Source organism: Papilio machaon, chromosome 29 (genome assembly GCF_912999745.1).
Source record: "Papilio machaon chromosome 29, ilPapMach1.1, whole genome shotgun sequence".
NCBI lineage: Eukaryota > Metazoa > Arthropoda > Insecta > Lepidoptera > Papilionidae > Papilio > Papilio machaon.
In genome coordinates this window covers 2,313,400-2,339,223 of record NC_060014.1, presented here as the reverse complement: position 1 = coordinate 2,339,223, position 25,824 = coordinate 2,313,400, and the positions used below count along the sequence as shown (strand labels likewise).

Here is a 25,824-nt window from a genome sequence, read left to right as displayed (position 1 = left end):
TCTTTGTTTTGTCAAAGATAATGACAGGGACGACTATATGATCAGACATATTACTCAGAAACGCAAAAGAATAGATTTTGACAACTGAGTTGACATAGAATATAGTCAGTCACAAATCAGTAGGGTTATATAAAGTTTGAATAAAAACAGACAAGATTAAACTTTATTTCAAATAAAACAACACATTTTATTGATATTTCTTTTTAATGAAAAACAATAACCAATAAAATATACAGATACTGTTTTAAAAGCAAACAATTAAATGCTTAAACCCGCCACAAGCGAAAAAAGAAATGACAAATAGACAAAACCAGTCTTATTTTTAAAATTACGTAATATTAAATAATAATTGCCAGTGTAAAAAAATAACAAAATTTACGACAAATGTACAAAAAAATGGCTGCCTTCTAAAAATGCAATGCAAACTTTCTTTGAAATCATGTTAAACTATTTCCTTAAAAAAATAAAAAATATTTTCACGTAATCTGACAAAAAAAAGGTTCGAGTATATTGTATGGCAATATTTTTTTTTTTATTTTTTTTTAGTCTAAATGTTTTAATCTTGAAATTAACTATTTTATATATTTCTAAAGAGAAATTGGTGCATTTTGTTAGTTATTTTTTATGCATACGCTTTATCTTTCAATGAACTCTGACATAATTTACTAAAGAATTCCTTAGACGATTTACATCTTTCACTCACACAATGCGGACATCTGAAATAATTTTTTTTTATTATATTCCTATTACAAAGAAATGACAAATCACATACATGTCACTGACTGACAATGTCATTTATCTAATATATAAAATTCTCGTGTCACAGTTTTCGTTGCCATACTCCTCCGAAACGGCTTGACCGATTCTCATGACATTTTGTGAGCATATTCAGTAGGTCTGAGAATCGGACAACATCTATTTTTCATACCCCCCCCCCCCCATTTCTTAACTGCGCGCGGACGGAGTCGCGGGCGACAGCTAGTTGTCTATGGATTTATTTTGTAACATTTGAGTGTTGTTAAATGCATTATAAAGGTAAAATTGTTTTGATAGGTTTCTTATGATTTCATATTTTTTAAATCAAAATCTTAATAGTCATACCTAGTAGTCAATTGCGGTAACTATTAGTCAATTGTAGTAAAAATTATCTAAAACTTGTTGGTAAATAATTCATTAGTTATTTGTAATCAACAAAAGTAACTTATAATAAGTCAAAACTTAGTCATTTATAGTAAACTAGCTGTCGCACGCGACTCCGTCCGCGCGCATTTAAAAAAAAACTAAATGGTGGGGGGGGGTTATGAAAAATAGATGTTGTCCGATTCTCAGACCTACTCAATATGCTCACAAAAGTTCATGAGAATCGGTCAAGTCGTTTCGGAGGAGTTCAAGTTCGAACCCCGTGACACGAGAATTTTATATATTAGATTATGGTCACTATTGGTCAATCATAATTTTAATAGTATAAAGTGAAAAACGAGAAAGTGTGCACTGGAATTCGCCAAAATAGCGAATCGACCACTGCCCATAGACATCCGCATTTAAAGGTGGCTATATTTAATCAACAGAAAAGGGGACCCACAGTAAGAGACTATTCCCTTACCAATGCATCCTTTTCTTGTAAGTCAATAGTGGGAAGGGGAAGAGAACTACAATTAGTCCCCTGGCACTCACACTCATCAGTCTGTACATAGAATTACAAAATGACTCTCATTGGACGCCTATATTCTGATGTTCGATGTATTGTATAGTCAGTCTTAGTCTAAATTATAGTCAAAAATAGTCAATTATGGTCAATCAGAGTAATTACCTGGACAAGAATTGTTTTGACACTCTGGGGCCATTGGTTAGATGTTTTGCCACCACATCTGCTAAAGCAGCGATGAAGATTGGATGGTCATTTGGTGCTGATGCTCTTTCTATCTGTTTTACACCAGCCTGTTGAAAAAAAAAACTTAAGATGATGCGAAAAAAAGTTTTTTTTTACTTGGGAGTGTTTTTAGTATGAAATCTTACTAATATTAATGTAAATGTATAAAATTTGTTGGACAGATGTTTGTTTGAAGATATCTCCAAAATTACTCAACAGATCTTGATATAATTTGGCATATATATAGATCATAGTCTGAAAGAAAACATAGGCTACTTATTATATATTTTTTTAATTCTAAACGGACAGAGTCGCGGGTTATAGCTTAGTTATTTAATACACTTACCTCATGAGCAAGTTCTTCACAATATTCGATATCCAATTCATGTAAAGTTTCTATATGTTCATTGACGAATGCAATCGGTACCAAAATTAAATGCTTCCTACCTTGTTTACAATACGACTGAAAAATATATATACTACAGTAGAATTCAAATAGAAATGACAAATTATATACATGTAAAGATAATTTTTTATCAAAATCGGACCACCAGGGGCGGAGTTTCGCGGTAACACACATAAAAAATCAGTCGAATTTATAACCTCCTTCTTATTGAAGTCAGCTAAAAAGAGGATCTCTTTTCTTCAAGTTGATACAAAATATATCTTTTTTTTATGATTTCCTTTCCTTGTTGTCAAAATGACAGATTTAAATTTATTAATTTCAGACATCGTTTTATACGATGTCTGAAATTAATAACACAATATTTATATTGTCAATTTTAATATTGAATTTTTTATTGAATTTAATATTGTCATTTCGCTAAAATAGCGAAGTACACCCTACACTTACATACTGCTATAAGTTTAAAGGTTGTGGAAACGTTGCCTACCATTAAAAGACAGAGGGGATGCACAGAAAGAGAACATTTCAACTTCAAAGGCCTCTCCTTTGGCAAATTAATTTCCCTACCCATTCTTTCTTAAAATTGAAAAGTGTGGGGAAGGGGAAGAGGACTAGAAGTTGTCCAGGAACACACACAATAATGAGATCTGGGCAAGTCACAATTGTCAGTCTTCTTTGTGGTCTTATTGCACCATAGAGCGGACATGCTGCCCGTTCTACAACTATTGAATCTCATCAGTCTACACACATACCTTGATAGCATCATCTGTGTACGGCTGTAACCATGGCAACGGTCCAACTTTCGACTGCCACACGAGACGGTGAGGATTGGGCACTTTCAATTCGTTCATTGTTGCCGCTACAGTTGCGGCCACTTCGTGAGGGTAAGTATCACCTCGAGATACCGCCTGGGATTTAATTAACCATTAGTGGTCAATGACTATTATAGTTTACTAATTGTGACCATAATTGACCAACAGTGACTATAATTGACAAACACCGGCTCATCATCTCTTTGGCATTATGTCTTTTATACGCAGAGTCTGCGCACAAGGTTTTATAAACCATTAAATATAAAGTTTTGGCTTAATTTTATAAATTAAAATTAATTAATTATAAACTTTAATTGACAATAATTAACAAGGTGCAATGATTACTAATGGTCTATATAGTCATATTGTCAATTATAGTCACTTAGGGTAAATTATAAAACTGATAGTTGTGGTTACTAATAGCCAATATTAAAACTTTTGAAACTTTTACGATTGCTGATATTCTCGGATAGAATTATCCTTTTTTGGTATTGACAATGGTAATTTTCCTAAAGATACTAATGACCAATATTGTTAACAAATAGTCAATTATGGTCACTGATTTATAGAGTGTTTTTTTCGTAACTTGTACGTCTTATTAGTACAAGTAAGAGAATTAATATTTTTTGACAAAAAGATGATTTTTAATTCATTATAAATTAATTTTATGTTAAGAGATAAAATTAATAAATATGTCATTTGATTCATATATACTAGAGTGTCATAGTAAAATTATTTTAGGTCATTTTGGCTCCTACGAATAAAGGTCAATGTGCAAATTGACAACTTTACAGTAGAGGCTCTCAAAGTTTCAACGATATATGAAAATAGTCCACATACGACCTTTTACTTCAGCAAAAAAATTCGTTTAATGCATATTGTTAACTAAACTAAGAGTTAGTTTTTAACATAAAAAAGTAAAAATCATCAATTTGTTACTTTGACCCTTATACATAGGACTCATTGATGTCTACTTTCTTATGTACTCACTTTTAAAGGTAAACTATGTGCTGTAAACATAATCAATACATCGTCTCTTAGACTCGGATCGAATTTGTTCAATTTCTCTTTTATCCTTTCAGCGAACACTTTAGCTAGCAAAGGATGTGTCGGCCAACGTTCAATCATACTGAACTTTATATTTTGTGGTATTTGTCTGGAATAAAATTTAATAGATGTTTCTAAAGAAAAAAATAGCTACTGTGAGAAAACTATAAAAGATAGATTTATTTACTTATTTATTTATTTGCTATTGCGGACTTTTATTTAGCACATTTAAAGAGCTACAATTCTTCAATAAATCATTTTTATGTAGGTCCTATAGTTTAGCCTACGTAAGCGCTGAAATCAAAAATGTCCCTAATTTTCGCAACACATTTTGAAGCTAAATTCAAAATCTACTAGTCCTCTAGTTATTTAAAAAAAAAAATCGGACCACCAAGGGCGGAGTTTCGCGGTAACAAACATAAAAAATATAGTCGAATTGATAACCTCCTTCTTTTTGAAGTCGGCTAAAAACATTTTTTTTTTTCCTTCTTGGGCAACACCGAGTATATACTTGAATTCGACAATTTATAAACTTACTAGATTATCAATTATAATTATAATTTTGAATGATTTAGTTAAACTTTCGTGAGACATTATCTAATATTATAAATGAGAAAGTTTAGATGGATGTTTGTTTGAATATATCTTCAAAACGTCTACATGGATGTTGATGAAATTTGTCACAGATGTAAAACAGAGTCTAATAGAACATATAGGCTACAAATTAAGTTTATTTTAATTCCGCGCGGACGGAGTCGCGGGCAACAGCTAGTGAACTATGTAAACAGCTAAAACACTGACGTAGTCCGGTGTCGGCACCGATAAATTTCGATCTCATCAAGGTCCCTTAATCAGTGTGAGTGGGATTGGTACAGTAAGCGACGGACTGTGTCCACACAATAATACCACTCACACTCACACTGATGAAGGGCCCTCGATGAGTTTGACACTAGTCGGTGCCGACATCGGTCAACGTCGGTGTTTTAGCCCTTTATGTATTAGTTAAAATAACTTTTTTTAAAATTATAATTGACATATATTTAAATAAACTTAGTTCAAACAAGAAACTAAAAAACTATATTATAGAATCCAAATTATTTAATTCAAAAGTTATGTGTATATTCTCTTTATAAACATTTCCTTATAAGACAAGGGTGGGAAGGGGAGGGGACTAAAATTTGTAAACTTACCTATTCCTGTAAAAGTCAGCTATTGCGTTCAAACTAGAGCCCGTAGTCGCACAACTGTACTGTGGATATTGTGAGAATATTACTGCTCTCTCTACACCGTCCCTGAGAGAGTTATAATTAATTAAAAAAACAAGAAATCCAGCAATTACAACTATTAAAACCACTCCAATTGTAAAACTTACATCTTCAATTGTAAAATTTACACCTAGAAATGTACAAGTAGTTCCCTAATTGTATAAATTAAATATAAAATTGCAAAACATACATCTAATAATGTAAAATTCCTTACTCCAATTGTAAAATTTAAATCTAAAATTGTAAAACTCACATCTCAAATTGTACACTTACTTCCCTAAATGTAAAACTTACATCTCCAAATGTAAAACTTTATTCTAAAATGGTAAAACTTACTTTTCCAATTGCTCAAATGTCTCCTCAGTGAATGGTGGCACATATCTAAACGCAACGTAATGTTTATGAGGCGCTGATTCCGGAAGCATTTGATCTAGAGCTTTGGTTAACATGCTACCTGTAATAAATTATATTATTTGCTAAGCCTAAAAATTCCCCCACTATAAGTCCCCACTGAGGGACTCGGTGCCTACCCTAAGTTAGGTGTGACTAGGTCATAGTCAACCACAGTCAAGTGCGGGTTGACTTCACATATATCATTGAATTTCTTCTCAGATATGTGCAGCCAGCAGTTCTCCTTCACTGTAAGAACGTCGGATAAATGTACATATGTAATAGAAAAATATCTTGGTATATCGCGGGATTCGAACCCATTACTTGCAGATTGCAAGTCAAGTCCTTAACCCCTGAGCCATCGACGCTCTTTTCTTAAACATATACGACTACCTAAATGGACGGTTACATCTACCTGATATTCTAGACTGACTTAATTTTCTCTTACATAAGGGCTATTTCAACAAACTTAAACTTCCTCTGGGACAGAAAGAAACGGTTTGAGCTGCTGATCTTCTTTCCACTTAGTATACCTTGTAAATTAGTCCACTTCAATATAGGTGAACCTCCACCAATCTCCATATATTTCTTCTTCACTTCATCAGTCCGTCTACTCGCAATCCAAGGACCTAATTTACTCTGAACCGGTAACTGAATCATATCACGGTCTGTCATTATACGATGTAAGTAAGCACCCACCTGAAAGTAACATTGGGTATATATAACTCTCTTTCATTTATAGCTTGTGTTATATCTTTCTTCTCTCTCATGTAACGAAATTACACCGTGTGATGCGTACATTTGACAATAATATTAAATAGTGGAATAACGCCTCCCGCAAGATGGACCGATCTTTGGGGGAAGCCTATGCCCAACAGTGGGCGTTACGTGGCTGAGAAGAAGAAGTGGAATAAGTTAATACAGATCTATAAAAAGTGCGGAAGAAAAAAAACTTAATTAGTAACCTATGTGTTATTCCAGACTATGTTCTACATCTGTGACAAATTTCATCAAAATCTGTTGAGCCGTTCCGGAGATATCTTCAAACAAACATCTATCTATCATTCCATCCAAACATTTGAATAGTAGTATTAGTCGAATATTAGTAAGATATTAAAATTAGAGTGTCTGTCTGTAATATAGAATAAAATTAACAAATCCATACATTTGAATTTGAATAACATGTTACAATTTTTATACTAAAATATCTTCAAAAAAAATTAGGTTAGTACACTTAGATAACCTTTCTAGATATGCAGATTTTGACCTTAGTACTAACAAGCACTTAACTAGGTCACATAAGTTATATTCAAATAATAATACCTAGATCTTACTTCTTACTAATATTATAAATGCAAATGTTTAGATGTTCGGAAGGATGGATGGATGTTTGAAGGTACATCTGGAACAGTTCAACGGACCTTGATGTAATTTGGGATAGATGTAGAGCATAGCCTGGAAGAACACATAAGCTATTTTTTTTAAGTGTTTTTTTAATTCTGCGCGGTAAAAGACAGTGTGAATGTTTGGATGTATAGATGGATGGATGGATGGATGTTTGTTAGAAGGTATCTCCAGAATGGCTGCATGGATCTCGCAGAAATTTCTCACAGATGTAAAACATAGTGTGGAAGAACACATAGGGTACTAAAATTTTTTTATCCCACACGGAAGGAGTCGCGGGCGACAGGTAGTTTTAAATAAACAAAAATCAATGTTTGTTTGTTGAAAAGACAAAATTCGATTAAATTTTAATATATTATATTATAAAATAAAATAAAAGATATTATATAAATCAGGTTTAATTTATAAATTTTAACAAAAAACCATCTCTTTCATAAAGTAGTTATTTCCCCTATTTAAGCATCTCTTACCCCGCCAAATCCACTACCTTATAAAACAAGAAAATAGTGGAAAGGGATGAGGACTAAATTTTTCCAACAACCATTATTCTTTCAATTAATATTCAACTATTTACTATTAACAACAAAAAACTGATGATTTGTGCACAACAAATTATATGTTGCCAAGTAACATGTTTCTACAGTGAGAACAGACCTAGAAATGTTATAATTCCAAACATTAACTTATATAGAAACTGCTAAAACACTCACGTATATATATACGAGGTCGTCACCGACTAGTTTCGAGCCCTTCGGCCTTTGAGTGAGCGACGGGCCGCGTCCGCGAAATAATACCAGTCCCATTCACCCTGATGAAGGGCCCCTGAAGGGCTCGAAACTAGTCGGTGACGACACCGGATATATATACGTGAGTGTTTTAGCCGTTTCTATATAAGTTAATGATAATGTCTCACGAAAGTTTGAATAATTTAATTCCAAACATCGTAGCACTCACCTCATCTACAGTTTGAGGTCCACCCATATTCAACAAAACGATAGCAGTTTTAGGTTTTTGCGTAGTTTCTGTGTGTAGTGCAGCTGACAAACGCATTAAAGAGTTCCTTCGACCTGGAAAAATTAATTATATTTCTATAATAATATTATAAAGATGAAAGATGTCTGCGTTGTATAGACTCGGAAAGTACTGAACAGATTTGAAAAATTATTTCAATGTTTGGAAGCTACAAATCAGGTAATATTTATTACTATAGTTTTAATTAGTTATAATAGTTTTTTTATAATTCTTCATGAATAAAGTTGTGGGTAAATGCTAGTTTTTTATTATAATAAATATAAAAAAAAAATGAAATGTAAACGGTTAACATGGTATGGGCATGTTATAAGGAGGGAAGAATCACATGTGACAAAGAGAATGTTAAGTATGAGTATGGAGGTTGTTAGTTTATAATCGATATTTACTCTATGATCAATAATGTAAACGAACTATCGATTCATTGATCTATGATCTATTCAATTATCTATTACTTTTAAAAAAGATGGCGAGTCGCTAATAAAATTTCGAACAAGTAACAAGCGTTTCTCTTCTCAAGATCCAACATAACCACATCCAACCATCATAGTGGCCTCATCGAGCCGAATATTCAGCGTTTTATTCAAAATTAGAAAAATTGGTAGAAAATATGGATAACGTAGAACAATTATTAACAGTGCTCCAAGACATACGCCAACACATTACCCGAATTTACGAGAACTTCAAGAAGACTCCAAAAAGTCGTCTGACCGAAGGATATGTTGAAACCAAAATGTCGATCTTACAAGAATACTGGGTCGCCTTCACAAATAATCATAACAGCTTAATAAGGATAGTAACGAAAGAACAAAGAAAATCATTGGAGTATTTCAAGAACGAAGTATTCGTCGACTGCGAAGAGACCTACATTCAAGGTAAAGCAGCTATGAAAGATTTTCTTCAGCCAGCACATCCCCAAAGCAGCAGCATACCAGCTATCGGCAGCCCACTAAGTATGAAGCAGCAGGTAAAATTACCAAATATAGAAGTACCCACATTCGCCGGTAATTATGAAGACTGGCCAACATTCCAAGACCTTTTTATCTCCCTCATTCACAAGAACGATGGAATTAGTAAAGTACAAAAACTACAATATTTAAAATTGAGTGTCAGCGGGGAAGCAGAATATTTACTTAAACATATACAAGTAACGGAGGACAACTACGATCAAGCCTGGGAGGTGTTGAGGCAGCGATATAACAATAAACGTCTTATTGTAACATCTATTTTAAGGAAATTATTTAACCAGAAAAGGTTGCAGAGTCCATCGGTGAGTCATATAAAAGCTTTACTTGATACCACTAACCAATGCCTCCATAGCCTTAATAATTTAAACATTAATACAGACCAATGGGACCCTCTAATTGTGTATATAATTACCAATAAATTAGATCTAGAGTCACAAAAGGGATGGGAAGAACATGTAAGCAAGGAAGTTTCCGGAGATCTACCTACATTTTCAATTTTAAAAAAGTTTCTAGAAATTAAATTTAGAACGCTCGAATTATTACAATCATCTACAAAGGAGAAAAATACAGTCCACGCATTTCACACTACAACAAACTTCAAAGGATGTGTCTTATGTAAAGAACATCATGCACTTTGTCACTGCAAAAGTTTTGGAAAAATGGATCTACAAAAGAGAAGAGAATATATCAATCAGAATAACATCTGTTACAACTGTTTAATTCCAGGACATCCTGTCAAATATTGTCGATCATCTAGCACTTGCAGGATTTGTCACAAACGGCATCACACGCTTCTTCATCATTCACCCACAGCGAGTACCCAAGGTAACATTGCAAATCATTCTCAACCTACGGTTTTAAATGCAAATGTTGAAGAAACACCAATTCAAATTAATACAGTAGCGACTTCACAATCAAATACAACATACAATAAAACAGTTTTATTAGGGACGGCAATAGTAGCTGTACAAAGCGAGGATGGATACACAACTGTTTTAAGAGCATTAATCGATCCAGGTTCACAAGGTTGTTTAATAAGTGAGCGAGCCGCTCAATTGTTAAAGGCAAAGAGATATTCAACAAAAGGAAACATCATCGGGGTGGGATCAGTAAAGTCAAGGATAAATGAATCAATTCAAATTGAAGTAAGCTCCAGATTTATGAAAGATTTTAGCATCAAAATAAAGGCATTTGTGATTTCCAGACAACTTACTTCAAGAATACCAAACACAACATTGCAATACAGCGACTGGCCCCACATACAAGGACTTGAGTTAGCCGATCCAAGTTTCAACATTTCAAGATCTGTAGACCTACTGTTGGGAGTAGATGTATATTCACAAATAATACTGAGTGAGGTTATAAGAGGCCCACCAGGAACACCATGTGCTCAAAACACCACATTAGGTTATATAATTTTTGGAACAATAGATGATAGTTTACAATCAACCCAAGAAAATATTATAGTTATGCATCAAATTACAAACCTAGATGATATGTTAAAATCACTATGGGAAATAGATACAACTTCTAAAAGAAGATTAACGCAAGATGAACAAATTTGTGAAGAATTATTTCAGAATACAACATCAAGAAGTAGCAATGGCAGATATATTGTACAATTACCTTTCAAAACAGACAAGCCTAAATCCATGGAAGGAAATAGTCGAGAGATAGCATTGAGAAGATTCAAACAATTAGAAAGCAAATTAGAAAAGTCACCAGGTCTTAAACAAAAATATAATAAAGTTGCTCCAGTGAAAACAATATCCCTACCACGTCTCGAGTTATGTGGTGCAGTCCTACTATCAAAATTATTACACCATGTAACCAATGCAATGAGAATACCATCAAATCAAGTTTATGCATGGACAGACTCTTCAGTTGTGTTAGCATGGCTGCTAGGAGAACCAAACAGATGGAAACCATTTGTCGCTAATCGAGTAGTGGAGATATTGGACAACATCAACAACAGTCAATGGTATCATGTTAAGTCTCAGGAGAACCCGGCAGATGTTGCCTCAAGAGGTTGCAGTGTCGATGAACTTCAAAACGATACTTTATGGTGGAATGGCCCTTCATGGCTTCTACAAAAGACAATAACATTTTCAAGACCTAACATTATATCAACTCATTTAGAGAAGAAATCTGTACAAGTTTGTTTAAATACCATGGAAACTGAAGATAACTATTCAAATAAATTTTTAGATTTTGATAATTTTGATACACTAGAAGAACTTCAAAAAATAATTGTTTACAGTAGAAGATTTCTAAATTTCAGAAAAAAGGAATACAAAGAGTCCAGCATTACAACAGAAGAATTAAATCAAGCTTTATTAATCTGTATAAAAAAGGATCAGAGCGAACATTTCAGTGATGACATAAGAAATATCATGATGTTTGAATATGTCAAACCAAACAGTCACCTTAAAACTTTGAACCCTTTTCTTGACAAAGAAAGAGTTATCAGAGTTGGAGGAAGATTGCGTCATGCAAACTTAAGTGAAGACAGTAAACATCCAATTATACTCGACTCCAAGTCTAAACTTACCGCACTTATTGTAGCTGATGCACACAGAAAAACTTTACATGGTGGATTGCAACTCATGCTTTCATATTTGAGAACGAAATATTGGATTATAAGAGCAAAAAGCATTGTTAAATCACATATTTTTAAATGCTTAATTTGTGCAAAACTTCGAGCCAAAACAAGAAGTCAACTTATGGGTGATCTACCGAGTCAGCGAGTAACTCCATCACGACCTTTTCTCAACAGCGGCGTAGATTTCGCGGGACCATTCAACATCCTCATGTCCAAGGGCAAGGGCATTCGCACAAGCAAGGCTTACATTGCTATATTTATTTGTTTATCTACAAAGGCTATACACCTAGAATTGGTGAGCGACTTAACTTCAGAAGCTTTTATTGCAGCATTCAAACGTTTTGTGTCGCGCAGAGGGCATTGTGCTCAGATGTGGAGCGATCAGGGTAGAACTTTTATTGCTGCAAATAGAGAACTAAAGGAGTCCCTAGATGAAGCTAATTTAGAATCATTACATAAACAAACTGCAAACACCTTGGCTATGGATGGTACTCAGTGGCATTTCATTCCTCCCTACAGTCCAACATTCGGTGGACTCTGGGAAGCTGGAGTCAAATCAATGAAAGGTCATTTGAAGAGGGTTTTGACAACAAATTTAACATTCGAAGAAATGAGCACACTTTTGTGTCAAGTAGAAGCTTGTCTCAATTCTCGGCCGTTGACACCAATAGATGACAGTGATGTAGATAATGTGGACCCGCTGACACCAGGACATTTTTTAATTGGAGAAGCCCTTAAAATTGTTCCTACACCTAATTTAACTAACATTAATTTTAATTTACATACTAGATGGCTTTATACACAGAAACTTTTAAATGATTTTTGGCATCGATGGCAACAAGAATATCTAACAAGATTACAACAAAGACCTAAATGGTTGAAAATTAAAAAGGAATTTTCAATTAATGATATTGTATTAATAAAACAAGATAATATGCCTCCGGGGAAGTGGATGCTGGGGCGCATACTCAACAAACATCCTGGACCAGACGGGATAACCAGAGTGTATAGTGTAAAGTGTGGTGATAGTGTTACTAAAAGAAATGTGCTTAAATTGTGTCATTTACCTATTAACATTGATTCATAATTTACTGTAAAACTTGTTAAGTAGATATATGTTATATCATTTTTCTTTATAAATTGTTGTAGCTAATAAGTTTACTTGATTCATACTTTCAATACTACATATTAATGTATTCTTTATATTGTGTACATATTTAATTTGCAATCACTTAAAACTAATTGATTATGTTTGTGTTATTGATTTCAACAGTTATGTTTTAAGTTTTTATTTTGGTTTTGAGATTTATTTATTTTGTTTTTCTTTTCATTTTGATTTATGCTAAGTTTGTTACATTTACTTTGATTTGTACTGATTACAGCGATTTAACTATAAGGATGATTACTTAAAATTAGGATGTTTTGTAAATACTAGGATAATTTCATACATTTGTTTTCATACTTGCATATTTGTTTCACTATTTGTATTACTTAAGATTTTCATTCATGTGTGTTTACAACTTAAAATTTTGACAGTTTGCTATTAATTCATTCTTTGGTTTATATACAGTTTAATTTCAATTTCATTAATTTTCTTAAAAAGGCCTGTGCCCTTTTTGGTGGGGGGCATGTTAGTTTATAATCGATATTTACTCTATGATCAATAATGTAAACGAACTATCGATTCATTGATCTATGATCTATTCAATTATCTATTACTTTTAAAAAAGATGGCGAGTCGCTAATAAAATTTCGAACAAGTAACAAGCGTTTCTCTTCTCAAGATCCAACATAACCACATCCAACCATCAGAGGTACACCGGTAAATGTAGGCCTAGGAAGAGATGGATGGATTGTGTGAAAGGTGACATGATCAAGAAGGGAGTGACAATAAAGATGATGGCAGACAGATTTATTTGGAGGATGGAAACCTGGTGCACCGACCCTATATAGGTGGGACAAGGTTATTAAGTAGCCTATATGTTCTTCCCAACTATGTTCTACATCTGTGACAAATTTCATCAAGATCTGTTGAACCATTCTTTAGATACCTTCAAACAATAATCCATCTAAACTTTTTCATTTATATTATTAGTAAGATTAATTTTTCAAATTGGTTCTAGTTTCTGAGCCTATTCAATACAAAGTTAAAAAATATTATAAAATAAACATAAACACTTCCTTATTTGTCTACCTCATATTTGAGCATTACTTATTTTTTATCTGTATTATAGATATTAAAAATAGAATTTTGAGTATTTTGATGAATAACAATGAGTAATCATATTTTTTAAATAGTCATTGTAATAAAAAAGTTGCCCCGGATCTAGATTTACTGATTTTTTTAAGCATAATAAATATGGGGTTTAAAAAATAATTAGATTTAATGTGGATGGCTTTAAAAGTAGAGGAAGACCAACGAAAGTGTGCATGTTTTGTTTGGAAGAGTAGGCACATGCTATGCCGGCAATAGGAATTAGGAAAAGGGGCAGTTTTATGAATTAGTGTCATATACTACTAAAAGAAAACTGCAATAAAAAATAGGTATATCAACACTTACATAATGAGACCAACATTTTCAAGCGGCTTCAGTAAAATGTTACGAAATTTTATAAAATATGCACAGTAAAATGATTACTTATTTTAAATATCTGAAAATCCCTATTGCTAACTGTATAAATTTTACTTCAAAACACAATACTCTTAACAAGTTTCTAACAAATTGCATAAAGTATCGAATTCTCACAAATCAGCAAAAAATTGAATTGTTTCTATAATTTTTTTTAGAAGTTTTCACAGATCTTCTAAGATACGTCAAATAAGTGAATTAATACCATAAATAAAAATTTTAAATGTTACACAAATCAATCTTCTTTTTGGAATAATTATTGAAAACCCAATTCTTAATTAAATTTTTAGTTACAATTACAATACAAACTTTAAATTAAGAAAAAACATGTTTTGTTTTATGGTTCGAAATGTTCGATTGAACATTTTTGGATACTCTGTAATGTGTTAACATATGTTGCGGTTTTTTTTTATAGATAAAAGTGAACGTCAAATCAAAGCTGCATTAAAAAAGTATTTTATTGTAATATTTCTTGAATATTATTTTTCTAGTTTGTTAGACCTTGTTCATCCACAAGTGATTTAATACAATGTCGTGTCGCAATGCATCTCATGCCGGTAGCTGGTACACTGAGAATGGTATGTTGACGAGTTCATTATTTTTCTTTCTAATAAATATATAGTTTTCGTTTTAAATAACAATTTAACTTTAGACTTCGATTACAAAGCTATTTGAAATCCTAATCGTTTCTTATTAACACTATAAACCTTTGTCTACATAAAAAGATGACAATGTTAAAAGGTTAATGACCTTTCTAAAAGGTCTTTCGCAAAATACCTGCTAACTGTGATTTTAAATTATGCAAGTACATTAAAATGGACTAAGGCATTATGATGATTCTACCTGTGCCTGATATTGTAAAAGAACTTTTGGTCAAAGTATTTATATTTGACCCTTTTCTTTGGGTTGTTTTTATTTCGCTTATAGATAATAAAAATTATATTGGATTTATTTATATTACTATTATTCCAACAGTATAATAAATTTTAATTTGACGTAAATCAAATTGTTTTTAATGTTTTTTCTAAGGTTTTTTTTTTTTTTTTAATATTTATGTAAACACGTTCGTTCGGAAACGATGTTCTTGACAGTAATAGTACGCCTGACATAAAAAAATATTTTTGTGAGTTATTACTCTATATTAAATATTATATTATGTTATTAAATTATAAATGCAGCAATGCTCAGAAAGCTTTTTTGATTGGATTTTTTAAAATATCTTAATATGAAACTAATGATTTCCGAACGCAAGTGATCGTCGCCATGACAGCGTTTCAAATAAATGTCAATCAACGAATCTTAAACATTTTCCTTATTCGAAATACGTTTTGTTTTGTTTTTAATAATGTCGGATAAACGCAAAACATTCGCGTTACCTATATCAAAGCCAGTTAAATCAACTCAAGTACCGTCTTCCGTACGTAAAACTATCAGTACGACTAAGAAGAGAAATGTACCAAGACTTAATACGACGTTGTGTACCAAACTAAACCTAGCAGATGTAACTATTTGTAAGGCTGATGATTTACAAGATTACGAAGAACAATATCGTCAAATAGCTTACGGCAAATTTATGCGTAAAATGCTAGAAGAATGTTTAGTGCGTGAGAAATTTGAACGAGAAGAAACTGAGGTAGATGTTCAAATGTGTCAATTGGCTGAACGGTTTAACAAAACAACGGATCAATTGGATAAAACAAGCAGAAGATTAAAGGAAATATCATTTATAGTTGAACAAAAAAGGTTTGTATCAGAATTTTATTTGTTGCCATAGAATTCAACTCCGGTAACATGTCTAGTTGTCTCTGTTTTGTCAAACAGAATGTAAGGGATTACAATATACAAGTGCCACAGCAGTGAATTTCAGTGGGTAGCTAGCTAATTTTATTAGCTAATATAGTTGAGCCTGGATAAGTGAGAAACCACTATAGGTGAGTCATTATCCCATCATGATCTCAATGGATGACCTCCATAAGCAAGGAACTCAGCATAGTGACTAACCTAACCTATATAAGTGAGAAATATGTGATGGTCCCTTGAACTCATGATTAACCAGGTTCCACTGTTTTTTTTATATATCATAAGTTGACAAGCAAGCAAGTGGTCACCAGACTCCGCCTTAACAGTGACATCCGCAATTACAGATGCGTTGCCTACCTTTAATCGGCAGGGGTGGGAACACACAGTAAGAGGATATATCCTCTTCCTATGTATCCCATCCATCAAATTCACTTCCCCCTTCCCATCCTTTCCTTATAAGAAAAAGGTGGGAAGGAAATGTGGATTAAATTAGCCCTCCAGCACCACACTCATCAGACTGTACATGGAATTGCTTCCCCTTCGCGTCTATCTTCTGTGTGGTCGTGGTATTTAACCGTTTGACACGGCCCATTCGTACACCCAACCAAAATTGTTGTTGCGGGATCTACCACTGTTAAACTTGTTATAACTGTTAGCTTTCTTTACCCAACTGACTAGAGTAATTAATGTCTTTCTATGTATGTGAATTTCTGTGTCTGTAAGTCCCTTTGTGACTGCCATTTACACTAAACCGAACTGAATTTTATAACTGAGGTCTCAATCAATTTATATATTACCCTTGAGTGTCATTTTTGTAGACAGTTGAATTTGTTTTTGGTTTTTTATTTAATTTATTTGTTTGTGTTTAGTTTGACTAACTAGTCCTATATTATTATTTATAAATTTTTGCAGATTAGCTGATTTAAAATCAAACGACTACACACAATTCCATGAAATGTCTCAGAAATCAAACACTGAAGAGTTGTTACAAAACTTGGCGAGCACAGAACAAGCATTACTTGATAAATTGGAAACGAAAAATGTCGATTTCGGTTACAACAAGGAAACTGGACATAAACAACTGTTGGATGCGGTTACGGATGCGATCGATGGATTGGCAGAGATAAAGAAACATTCAAACTTGGATGTTAACAAGTTTAAAGAATACGAAAAGACGCAAAGTACATTAAATAAATTGGAACGGGAGAAGTTCGATCTGGAAAGCATGAGGTTACAGTTTGAAAAGCGGTTTCCTAATTTCAACGAGAGTTTAATAAAAGACGCTTCTGAGAGAATCTCTCAGTTGTTAGATAACAATGATAGTGATGAGTGATTTATGGAAGTGGTTCTTATATTCTTTTAAACACATTTACGGTTGGTTTCTGAGATTTAAATATCTATATAAAACATCATCTATATATATATATAAAAGAAAGTCGTGTTAGTTACATTTATAACTCAAGATAGGTCGAACTGATTTAGCTGAAAATTGATGGGGAGGTAGCTTAGAACTAGGAGACGGACATAGGAACTTTTTTATCTTGTGTGCATTTTTTTTTTATTCCACGCGGACGGAGTCGCTGGTAAAAGCTAGTCTTTGATAAAATAAAGATAACAGTATGTTTTAAATGGGGATTTTGGTCTCAGAAATCCACAATTAGGGCTTCTATGATTTTAATGTATGTAATTGCATGGCTTTGCTAGTCAATGTAATTGTATGTTATCATTTTATTTACTTTTGTACATATATTAAAGTAGCTGTAGCCCGCGACTGTGTCCGCGCGGAATTTAAAAATAAATTAATAAGTAGCTTATGTGTTTTTCCAGACTATGTTCTACATCTGTGACAAATTTTATCAAGATCTGTTGAACTATTCCGGAGATAACTTCAAACAAACATACGTCTAAACATTCGCATTTATAATATTAGTGAGATGTAATCATAAAAAAATTATTAAAACTTTTGTGAATTATACTAATGTATCATGATTTTCTACTTATGTATGGATGGATGTTTGTTAGAAGTTATCTTCAGAACGTATCAACAGATCTTGATGAAATTTGGCATATATAAAATATACTCGGAAAGAATTTATAGGCTACTTATTAAGTTTTTTTTTAAATCCGCGCGGACGAAGTCGTAGGTGAAAGCTAATACATATATAAAAGTCTTAATTTCTGAATGTATTTTTTTAAATTATTAAAATATGATTCCTGAGTAGATAATTATTTAAAATTGTATTTGTTAATTTTTCACGTCGGACTATTGTTAAATTAAAAATTATTTCTTGATTTTTTCTGTATTATAAATAAAATATTAACTCTAGTAATGTGTTTTTTTACATATCTTATTTTATAAGTTAACATTAATAGAAGCCAACATCTTGCACAAACTGCCCGCCTCGCTCGGTGAAATACCACGACCTCACAGAAGGCATACATCAAGTGAAAGTAATTCTATGTACAGTATAAGTGTGCTTGCCGGAGTTCACATTTTAATCCCCTATCCTTCCTCAACCTTATATTATAAACAAAGGGAAGGGAAGTGGATTTAATGGAGATGATGATGCATAGGATGGGGAAATGTTCTCTTTCTGTTCATCTCCTGCTCCGGAGATTATTGTGCAGTTGTATATGTCAATAAGCAATGGTGGCATCGCTGTTTCTGCAAATTTAGAAGGCCTTGTTTGCCGCCTTATAATTAAAAATATATTTATTTTACTGGTATGAGTAATATGAAAGTGTTGCAGGTACTGAACTGTCTAGACAATTAGACCTCTGGTTGTCTAAAGCTGATCTAACACATGGACCAGCGAGAGCTATAATAGCACCGTAAGTAGGAAATAAATAATCTTAGCTATTGTTCTTATCTACTATATAGAGTTATATCCAGACAGTGTTAAGTTAAAAGTTAATTTAAATATTAGTAACAACGCCATCTATTGATAAGTAAAAAAAATTACAAAAGTAACTACAACGCCATCTATTAAAAAGTAAAAAATATTAAAAAGTTATAACAACGTCATCTATTGCTGATTACATTTTTTTACGTTTGTATTTTTGTTTACAGTCATGCGGGTTATTCTTACTGCGGCGCGTGCGCTGCGTTCGCGTATAGACAAGTCAGTCCAGTTGTTGTGTAAGTTATAAATTTGATATTAGCCACTGATTACTTTTTTCGATTTTAAGGGCGAATTGATCATACATTAAAAACCCGACTGACGAGGCTCTAATAGATAAAAAAGCGCCATCTATTGTCTTCGTGTAAAAATATATATTAGTGTAATTTACACTAAATACTTAATACTAATAACTTCTTAATTTGGGTTATACTCGAAAACATTTAAACGAGAAGAATTGAAAAAAAGTTATGGCGACTGTGATTTGAACTCGTTCTTTACACAATTTTTTTTAGAATTCCATCTCTTCATGTGTTGTGTGCTGATGTAATATACCACATGACACTCAGGGTAAGAAGACGAAAAGAATGACACCTCACTTGTCAAAATCGGTTCAGTCGTTTACTATACAGGCTTAAAAAAGAAATTGAATTGGATTACTATACAGGATGTTACAAAAAAATTGACATACATAAAACAAGACATACATTTAAAAACATTACCAACTTTAGCAGTCGGGTAATCTATCTATATATATAAAAGAAATTCGTGTTAGTTACACTATTTATAACTCAAGAACGGCTGAATCGATTTGACTGAAAATTGGTGGGCAGGTAGCTTAGAACCAGGAAACGGACATAGGATAATTTTTACCCCGTTTTCTATTTTTATTCCGCGCGGACGGAGTCGCGGATAAAAGCTAGTTAAATATAAAAGAAAGAAATCTACTTCTTATTTCTAGTAAGCGTATCTTCATCTTGGGCCCCTCACATCACGTGAGGTTGGGAGGCTGTGCATTATCCTCTCTGGATAAATATCAGACGCCACTCTACGACCTTACAATAGACAAACAAAGTAAGTAATCGTCAAATTGTTAAGAAACTTTATTAGCTTAATACTATAAGAATAATGGTTAATTATGTACTTTCTAAATACAGTAATTCTAAAGAACAGGGTAACTTAGTTTGGACTTTTGTCTCCTACCTTGTCTGTTTTTCTATAAGTTTCATTTTATAGGTTTCGAATACTAGTGTATCATTCATTTACAGTTATATTTGGATGTTTTTTTCTGTCTTTCTTAGTTTCTTAAAAAAATAATTTAATAATTTAATTAATTAATTAATTAGTGAAAAAAATCTAAAATTTTTTGCATAGATGATTACATTGGTTATATATTATTATTCAGTATATTCCGAATTGGAAGCAACTCGTCAGTTCGAATGGATGGACATACAGACGGACGAAGATGAACATTCTATAGAAATGCATCTACCCTACATCGCTAAAGTTATGGAGGAGTAAGTTATTGTAAAAAAAAAACTATTTGTTAATAAAAAACTCAACCGACTGTACATTTATTACACTTTTTGGAAGAATACAAATCAAATTACATCTTACTTGTCAAAATCGGTTCAGTTTTTTAATATACAGGATGTTACAATTACAATGTAACTATAATTATTTTTAATTAATTTTGATTTAAAAAAAAAACAATGAATTGATACTTTTTTACTATCACAATATGTAATTTTTATTTCAACTAATAGTGTATTTTTTTTTTTTAGATATAAAACCGGTTTCACAATTATACCAATTTTAGTTGGATCTCTAACACCGGAGAAAGAAGCTAAGTGAGTATTAAAAATTCAACTTCTTCCACAATAAAAAAAAGTAATTAACCTAGAAGTTATTTCAGATAATATATCTTAGTGTCGAATTTCTACTAATTTTAGTTAACATCCATCCATTTAAACACCAATAAAAAAACTTAATTTGTAGTCTATGTGTTCTTCCAGATTATGTTCTACATCTGTGACAAATTTCATCAAGATCCATACATCCATCCATACATTCACATCTATCTATATGACTGACATTGACTAAAAATTGATGGGGAGGTAGCTTAGAACTAGGAGACGGACATAGGAACTTTTTTATCTTGTGTGCATTTTTTTTTATTCCGCGCGGACGGAGTCGCGGGTAAAAGCTAGTATATAATATTAGTAAGATTTTTTACTGTTTTTCTATTTGATATACAGATATGGGTCAATCCTGGCACCATATTTAGCTGATCCACAGAACTTGTTTGTGATATCATCTGACTTCTGTCATTGGGGTTCACGTTTCCGTTACACCTGGAAAGATACATCTAGAGGTCATATTTATGAGAGTATTGAATGGCTAGATAAACAGGTAAAATATGCCTTCAGTACTTTATTGACCCTTTTTTTTACCCGACTGACAATTTTTTTAAAGTATGTTAATTTGTTTTTATGTATAACTTTGTAACATCCTGTATCTTAAAGGAATGAACCGATTTTGAAGTGTGAGGTGTCATTCGATTTGTATTCTTCCAAAGAGTGTCATAGGGTGTATGACACCATCACAAAACATATATAGTGGATGTGGAAGATGAAATTCTCTTTTTTTCGATTTTTTCTAAATTTTTTCTATATTAAAAATCTTTGTTTTAAAATGCAGCTAATAGATATCGCTATAATCAATTTGAGTCGCAGTCAGTCGGGTTTTTTTTGTTTTTTTTTTTTACATTATTCATAAAATATCTTCAATCTTAATCCATAGGGTATGAACATAATAGAGAAGTTGGACCCACGCGCGTTCACAGAGTATCTCAACAAGTATGGAAACACAATCTGTGGCAGACATCCCATTGGAGTGTTACTTCAAGTAAACTTTATATCTAAACTTTTTTTTTTTTAATTTTTGTAATTTTTTTTTATTATAAAAACTTTTTTTTTGTTCACAGGCCATATCTAAATTACAGAGTCAATCGAATTCACCTAAAATGTCATTAAAATTTCTGAAATACGCTCAATCGTCGCAATGTATGAGCCATCAGGACTCATCCGTGTCATATGCGAGTGCATCACTTGTGTTCGAATAACAACACCCTGTATATGGTAAGTCATTAACTCTATTCTGACATATCTGACACGGTGAATGGCGTTATAGGTTAATTCTGACAGAAAACATATAACACTGATATAGATATAAAAAAACTTGAGAGGTGTGTTGGGACACCCGGATGGAACGAAGTTCCTTTCTATTAATTAGTGGAGGAACCAATGTTTATTCTATGAATAAAAAACTTAAGTCTTCACAAGAAGTACATTTTATTTCTATGAATTTTCGCTGTGAAGTAGCGCTCATTCGTCGTTAACATACTTACTATAGCAAAAAGTGTCGTGACAACTTTTCGTAAGAATTTTTTCCGTCTAGCCCCCTTTCACAACGCGCGATAAGGAACTTCGTTCCAATAATTATAATCAAAATTGATATGACCTTGTGCATTCACGAAACCCACCCAACAAACGAGAGCCCAAACCACACCTAAACACATCTGGATTCAGTCAAAACCACAGACTGTCTCTAGACAGACTATGAACTGGATTTTGGCGAAATCAAAAAGGACCGCCATTATAAAAGAAATTGAATCATTGCTGTAGCTGTCATGTTTTTTCTGACAGAAGTCACCGCTATAGTAGCGCCTCTCACCTGCTCAGATATTCTTGTCTATAAATACATCTTTGTGAAATTGACAGAATGGATTCTCAACAACCAAAAGACAAGAACATATTATTAACTTTTTTGCGGTCTTTCCTAAGAATGTTTTATCGAAATTAATTCAAATATTTAATTAATTAAGAAACGGCTTAACTCACGTTTGATCGTCCGGTGGCGGCACCGACTAATTTCGGACCCATCGGGGGTCCATCTTCAGGGCGATTGTTTAATCCGAGGACTTCGCGGTCGCATCGCGTCTCGCACTGTCGGATTAAACATTCGCCCTTAAGATGGACCCCCGATGGGTCCAAAACTAGTCGGTGCCGTCACCGGACGATCAAACGTGAGTTAAGCCGTTTCTTAATTAATTAATTATGATGTCTCACAAAAGTTTAAATAATTCAAATATGTTTAAAAATATAGTAACAAATATTTTTTTAAGGAACAAAATGTTTCTAAAACAAACCATTTATTCGTGACTCATATCTATTATAAAAGAACCATAGATATATAATCTACAGATACCTTATATAGAGCAAAAATGTGAAGCGAAAAAAAGGTCCTCCGGAGGCTTATTGTTGAGATACATTTCGTCAGTGTTGTTATATACAATACAAAATGACATTTCTAAAATAGATTTTTGATTAGACGTCAAATTTGTATGAAACGCTCTATTTATAGGTTACATATCTATGGAAAACAGTACCAAAAAACATTTTATTAATAATTTAAATGAGATATGTATTTTATTTTATGATTTTCGAATTTAAGAACAACCTGTATTTTTAACAGCTAGCTTTAAAAAAGTAAAACTCAATATGGGATTCTTATTAAGTTAAAATATTTAAAAAGATACGAAATAACCCAATTTATAAGCAAGTTTAGTTTAAGGTATGTCACAAAAAAAACATATAAAGTTTTTAATTTTTTGTCATGTTTCATAAGTATTTAGTTAAAAGAAAAAAGAAAACAATATTTTATGTAAGAAAATATTATACGAGTAATTTAAATATAGCAACTATGTTTTAATTTAGTTCAAACTTTAACAAAAGCAATATTAAAGTTATTGAATAGAATAATTTGTTCACTTACTTTAGAATTCGACTGCAATAATGTTCTCCGGACATAATAGTAAACACAACAGAACAATAACTAAAACATTCATATTAAAAAATATATGTAGTTTGTTTATACGAAGAGTATAATTTTCTAACTGCACTGTTTTAATATTTAAGGTTACATGAGTTAATGAATAATAAATGTTTATCACATGCATTTTTTAATAAGCAGCATTTGTATTAAACATTTGGAAGGAAACGTTGTTTTTTTTACCTCTTTTAATCTATAGTCACCTTATCATTTATGACATATTTCAGTGTAGAATTGTTTATAAAATATTAACTAGCTAAAGCACTCTACAAATGGATAGTCAATGCTTAGAAATGATACCTTTTACTTCGTTCCGACTTAAACTCGCTGATATTGATGGTAATGACAGTTAATTCAGTCTTTATTTTTAGTTCGATTTCTCACCACTGCTGAAAATCGCAACCATCAGCGCCAAAATGGCGGAAATTAAATAGGCACAAAAAACTACGTCTGTACCCTGTTCATTTATAGAAGTCAGTGGACCAGAGACAATGTTACATTTGACAGGTGTTGTAACGAAATATGTCAAATTCTAATGCAATTATGAGATCGGATTGTAAATTTTTCGTATCCTTGTGTAAAAGGGGAAATAAATAACATTAATAAATTAATTTATATAAAATGAGCTCAGACGCCATAATCACGAACAAAAGGAAACAGTTAAAAGATAAATATAAGTCATGGTATTGTTTGGATACATGTAATTCTCCCCCTAAATGTTACAAAACTGTACAAGTTCAACAATTAAAGAAAAATAAGAGCGTTGCTACTGTAACAAGTGAAACTAATTTCCTAAATATAAAACAAGAACCTCAAATAACAAACATCGTCAAAACTATTTTTAATATATTCGTCTTTTTTTGTACAGCAACAACGATTTTGTATAGACCATTGATTTATTTAATCAAATTATTGTTTGTTGGCAGAAGTTCTACTGTAAAAAAATTTGTTGAAACAAAATTTTAAGCATGATTTTATTTTATTAAAATTATTTTTATTTTGTTGTTTTGTTTAATTTGATAAAATTTCATCACATCACATTTAACAACAAAAAAACTATTTGACCAGAAGTAAAGCAAATACTGAACCATAACTTCTTTGACCACAGTTTGTTTTTTTTAATTTAATGAAAATGCTGCTCTGGTACCAAGACACTCAAATTTAATTTAATTTTTTATATTATTTTTTATTTTATATTATTCATTTTTATATATTTTCTACTACTAACTGAAGTCATTTTCAAGGTGATGATGGTAAAAATACCTATTTTTAGGAAATTCAATATTTCAAATATCAGACAATGAAAAAGACAAGAAAAAAAACACCAATAATGTTAAAATATAAACTTTATTTATTTCTGTTTAAATTAATCTTACACCAAAACTCCAGATCGAGTAATAAATATAAATAACTAAACAAAATTAACAACCTTGTTTGAAACGAAAACAATTTCTTTGTAGAAAATATATTTAAATGAAATTTTTGAAGACAAAAAATTATTATATAAATAAACATAAAATAAACTTGCAACAATGCATTATTTGTGCTAAAAATAATTTGTAAAATATTAATGTTGCCAGAAATAAAAACACAGGCAAAACTGTCTAATGTAGCCATTTTAAATTTTTATACTGTTTTTAATCTTTAATTAGATATTGAATGAAGTCATATTGTTTCAATAAATATTTTTTAAGCAAGATTTTTTAATATTTAATATAAAAATAAAATGTACTATTTCATTACAAGTTAAAAAAAATGCCAGAAGAAAACATAATTTAGATATTTTGACAATTTATTATTTTATACTTC

General features: G+C 31.9%; 4 protein-coding genes across 5 annotated transcripts; 3 read left to right on the top strand and 1 right to left on the bottom strand.

Annotated features, from left to right (window-relative positions):
• Positions 1–593: 593 nt before the first annotated feature.
• Positions 594–14,557, bottom strand: LOC106707290 (ferrochelatase, mitochondrial). Its single transcript, XM_045685261.1, has 10 exons — positions 14,354–14,557; positions 8,149–8,261; positions 6,324–6,489; positions 5,737–5,854; positions 5,326–5,427; positions 4,079–4,244; positions 3,029–3,184; positions 2,217–2,333; positions 1,811–1,938; positions 594–716 (listed from the first exon to the last, which is right to left on the bottom strand). The coding sequence occupies exons 1-10, from the start codon at positions 14,367–14,369 to the stop codon at positions 623–625; spliced, it is 1,176 nt and encodes a 391-aa protein (XP_045541217.1). The 5' UTR covers positions 14,370–14,557; the 3' UTR covers positions 594–622.
• Positions 8,697–10,475, top strand: LOC123722733. Of its 2 annotated transcripts, XM_045685260.1 has the most exons (3): positions 8,697–9,493; positions 9,918–10,016; positions 10,396–10,475. In XM_045685260.1, the coding sequence occupies exons 1-3, from the start codon at positions 8,834–8,836 to the stop codon at positions 10,462–10,464; spliced, it is 828 nt and encodes a 275-aa protein (XP_045541216.1). In that variant the 5' UTR covers positions 8,697–8,833; the 3' UTR covers positions 10,465–10,475. The 2 variants fall into 2 exon arrangements, with proteins under 2 accessions (XP_045541216.1, XP_045541215.1); XM_045685259.1 differs by having other exon boundaries at positions 8,697–10,016.
• A 298-nt stretch (positions 14,558–14,855) lies between the features above and the next one.
• LOC106720215 (protein MEMO1) lies at positions 14,856–22,389 on the top strand. The gene is made up of 9 exons (XM_045685350.1): positions 14,856–15,000; positions 18,973–19,054; positions 19,293–19,361; positions 20,084–20,196; positions 20,528–20,639; positions 20,907–20,972; positions 21,381–21,534; positions 21,925–22,029; positions 22,109–22,389. Exons 1-9 carry the CDS (start codon positions 14,952–14,954, stop codon positions 22,244–22,246), a joined length of 888 nt encoding a protein of 295 aa, XP_045541306.1. The 5' UTR covers positions 14,856–14,951; the 3' UTR covers positions 22,247–22,389.
• On the top strand, positions 15,654–17,593 carry LOC106720226. The gene is made up of 2 exons (XM_014514823.2): positions 15,654–16,165; positions 17,135–17,593. The coding sequence occupies exons 1-2, from the start codon at positions 15,768–15,770 to the stop codon at positions 17,553–17,555; spliced, it is 819 nt and encodes a 272-aa protein (XP_014370309.2). The 5' UTR covers positions 15,654–15,767; the 3' UTR covers positions 17,556–17,593.
• Positions 22,390–25,824: the final 3,435 nt, after the last annotated feature.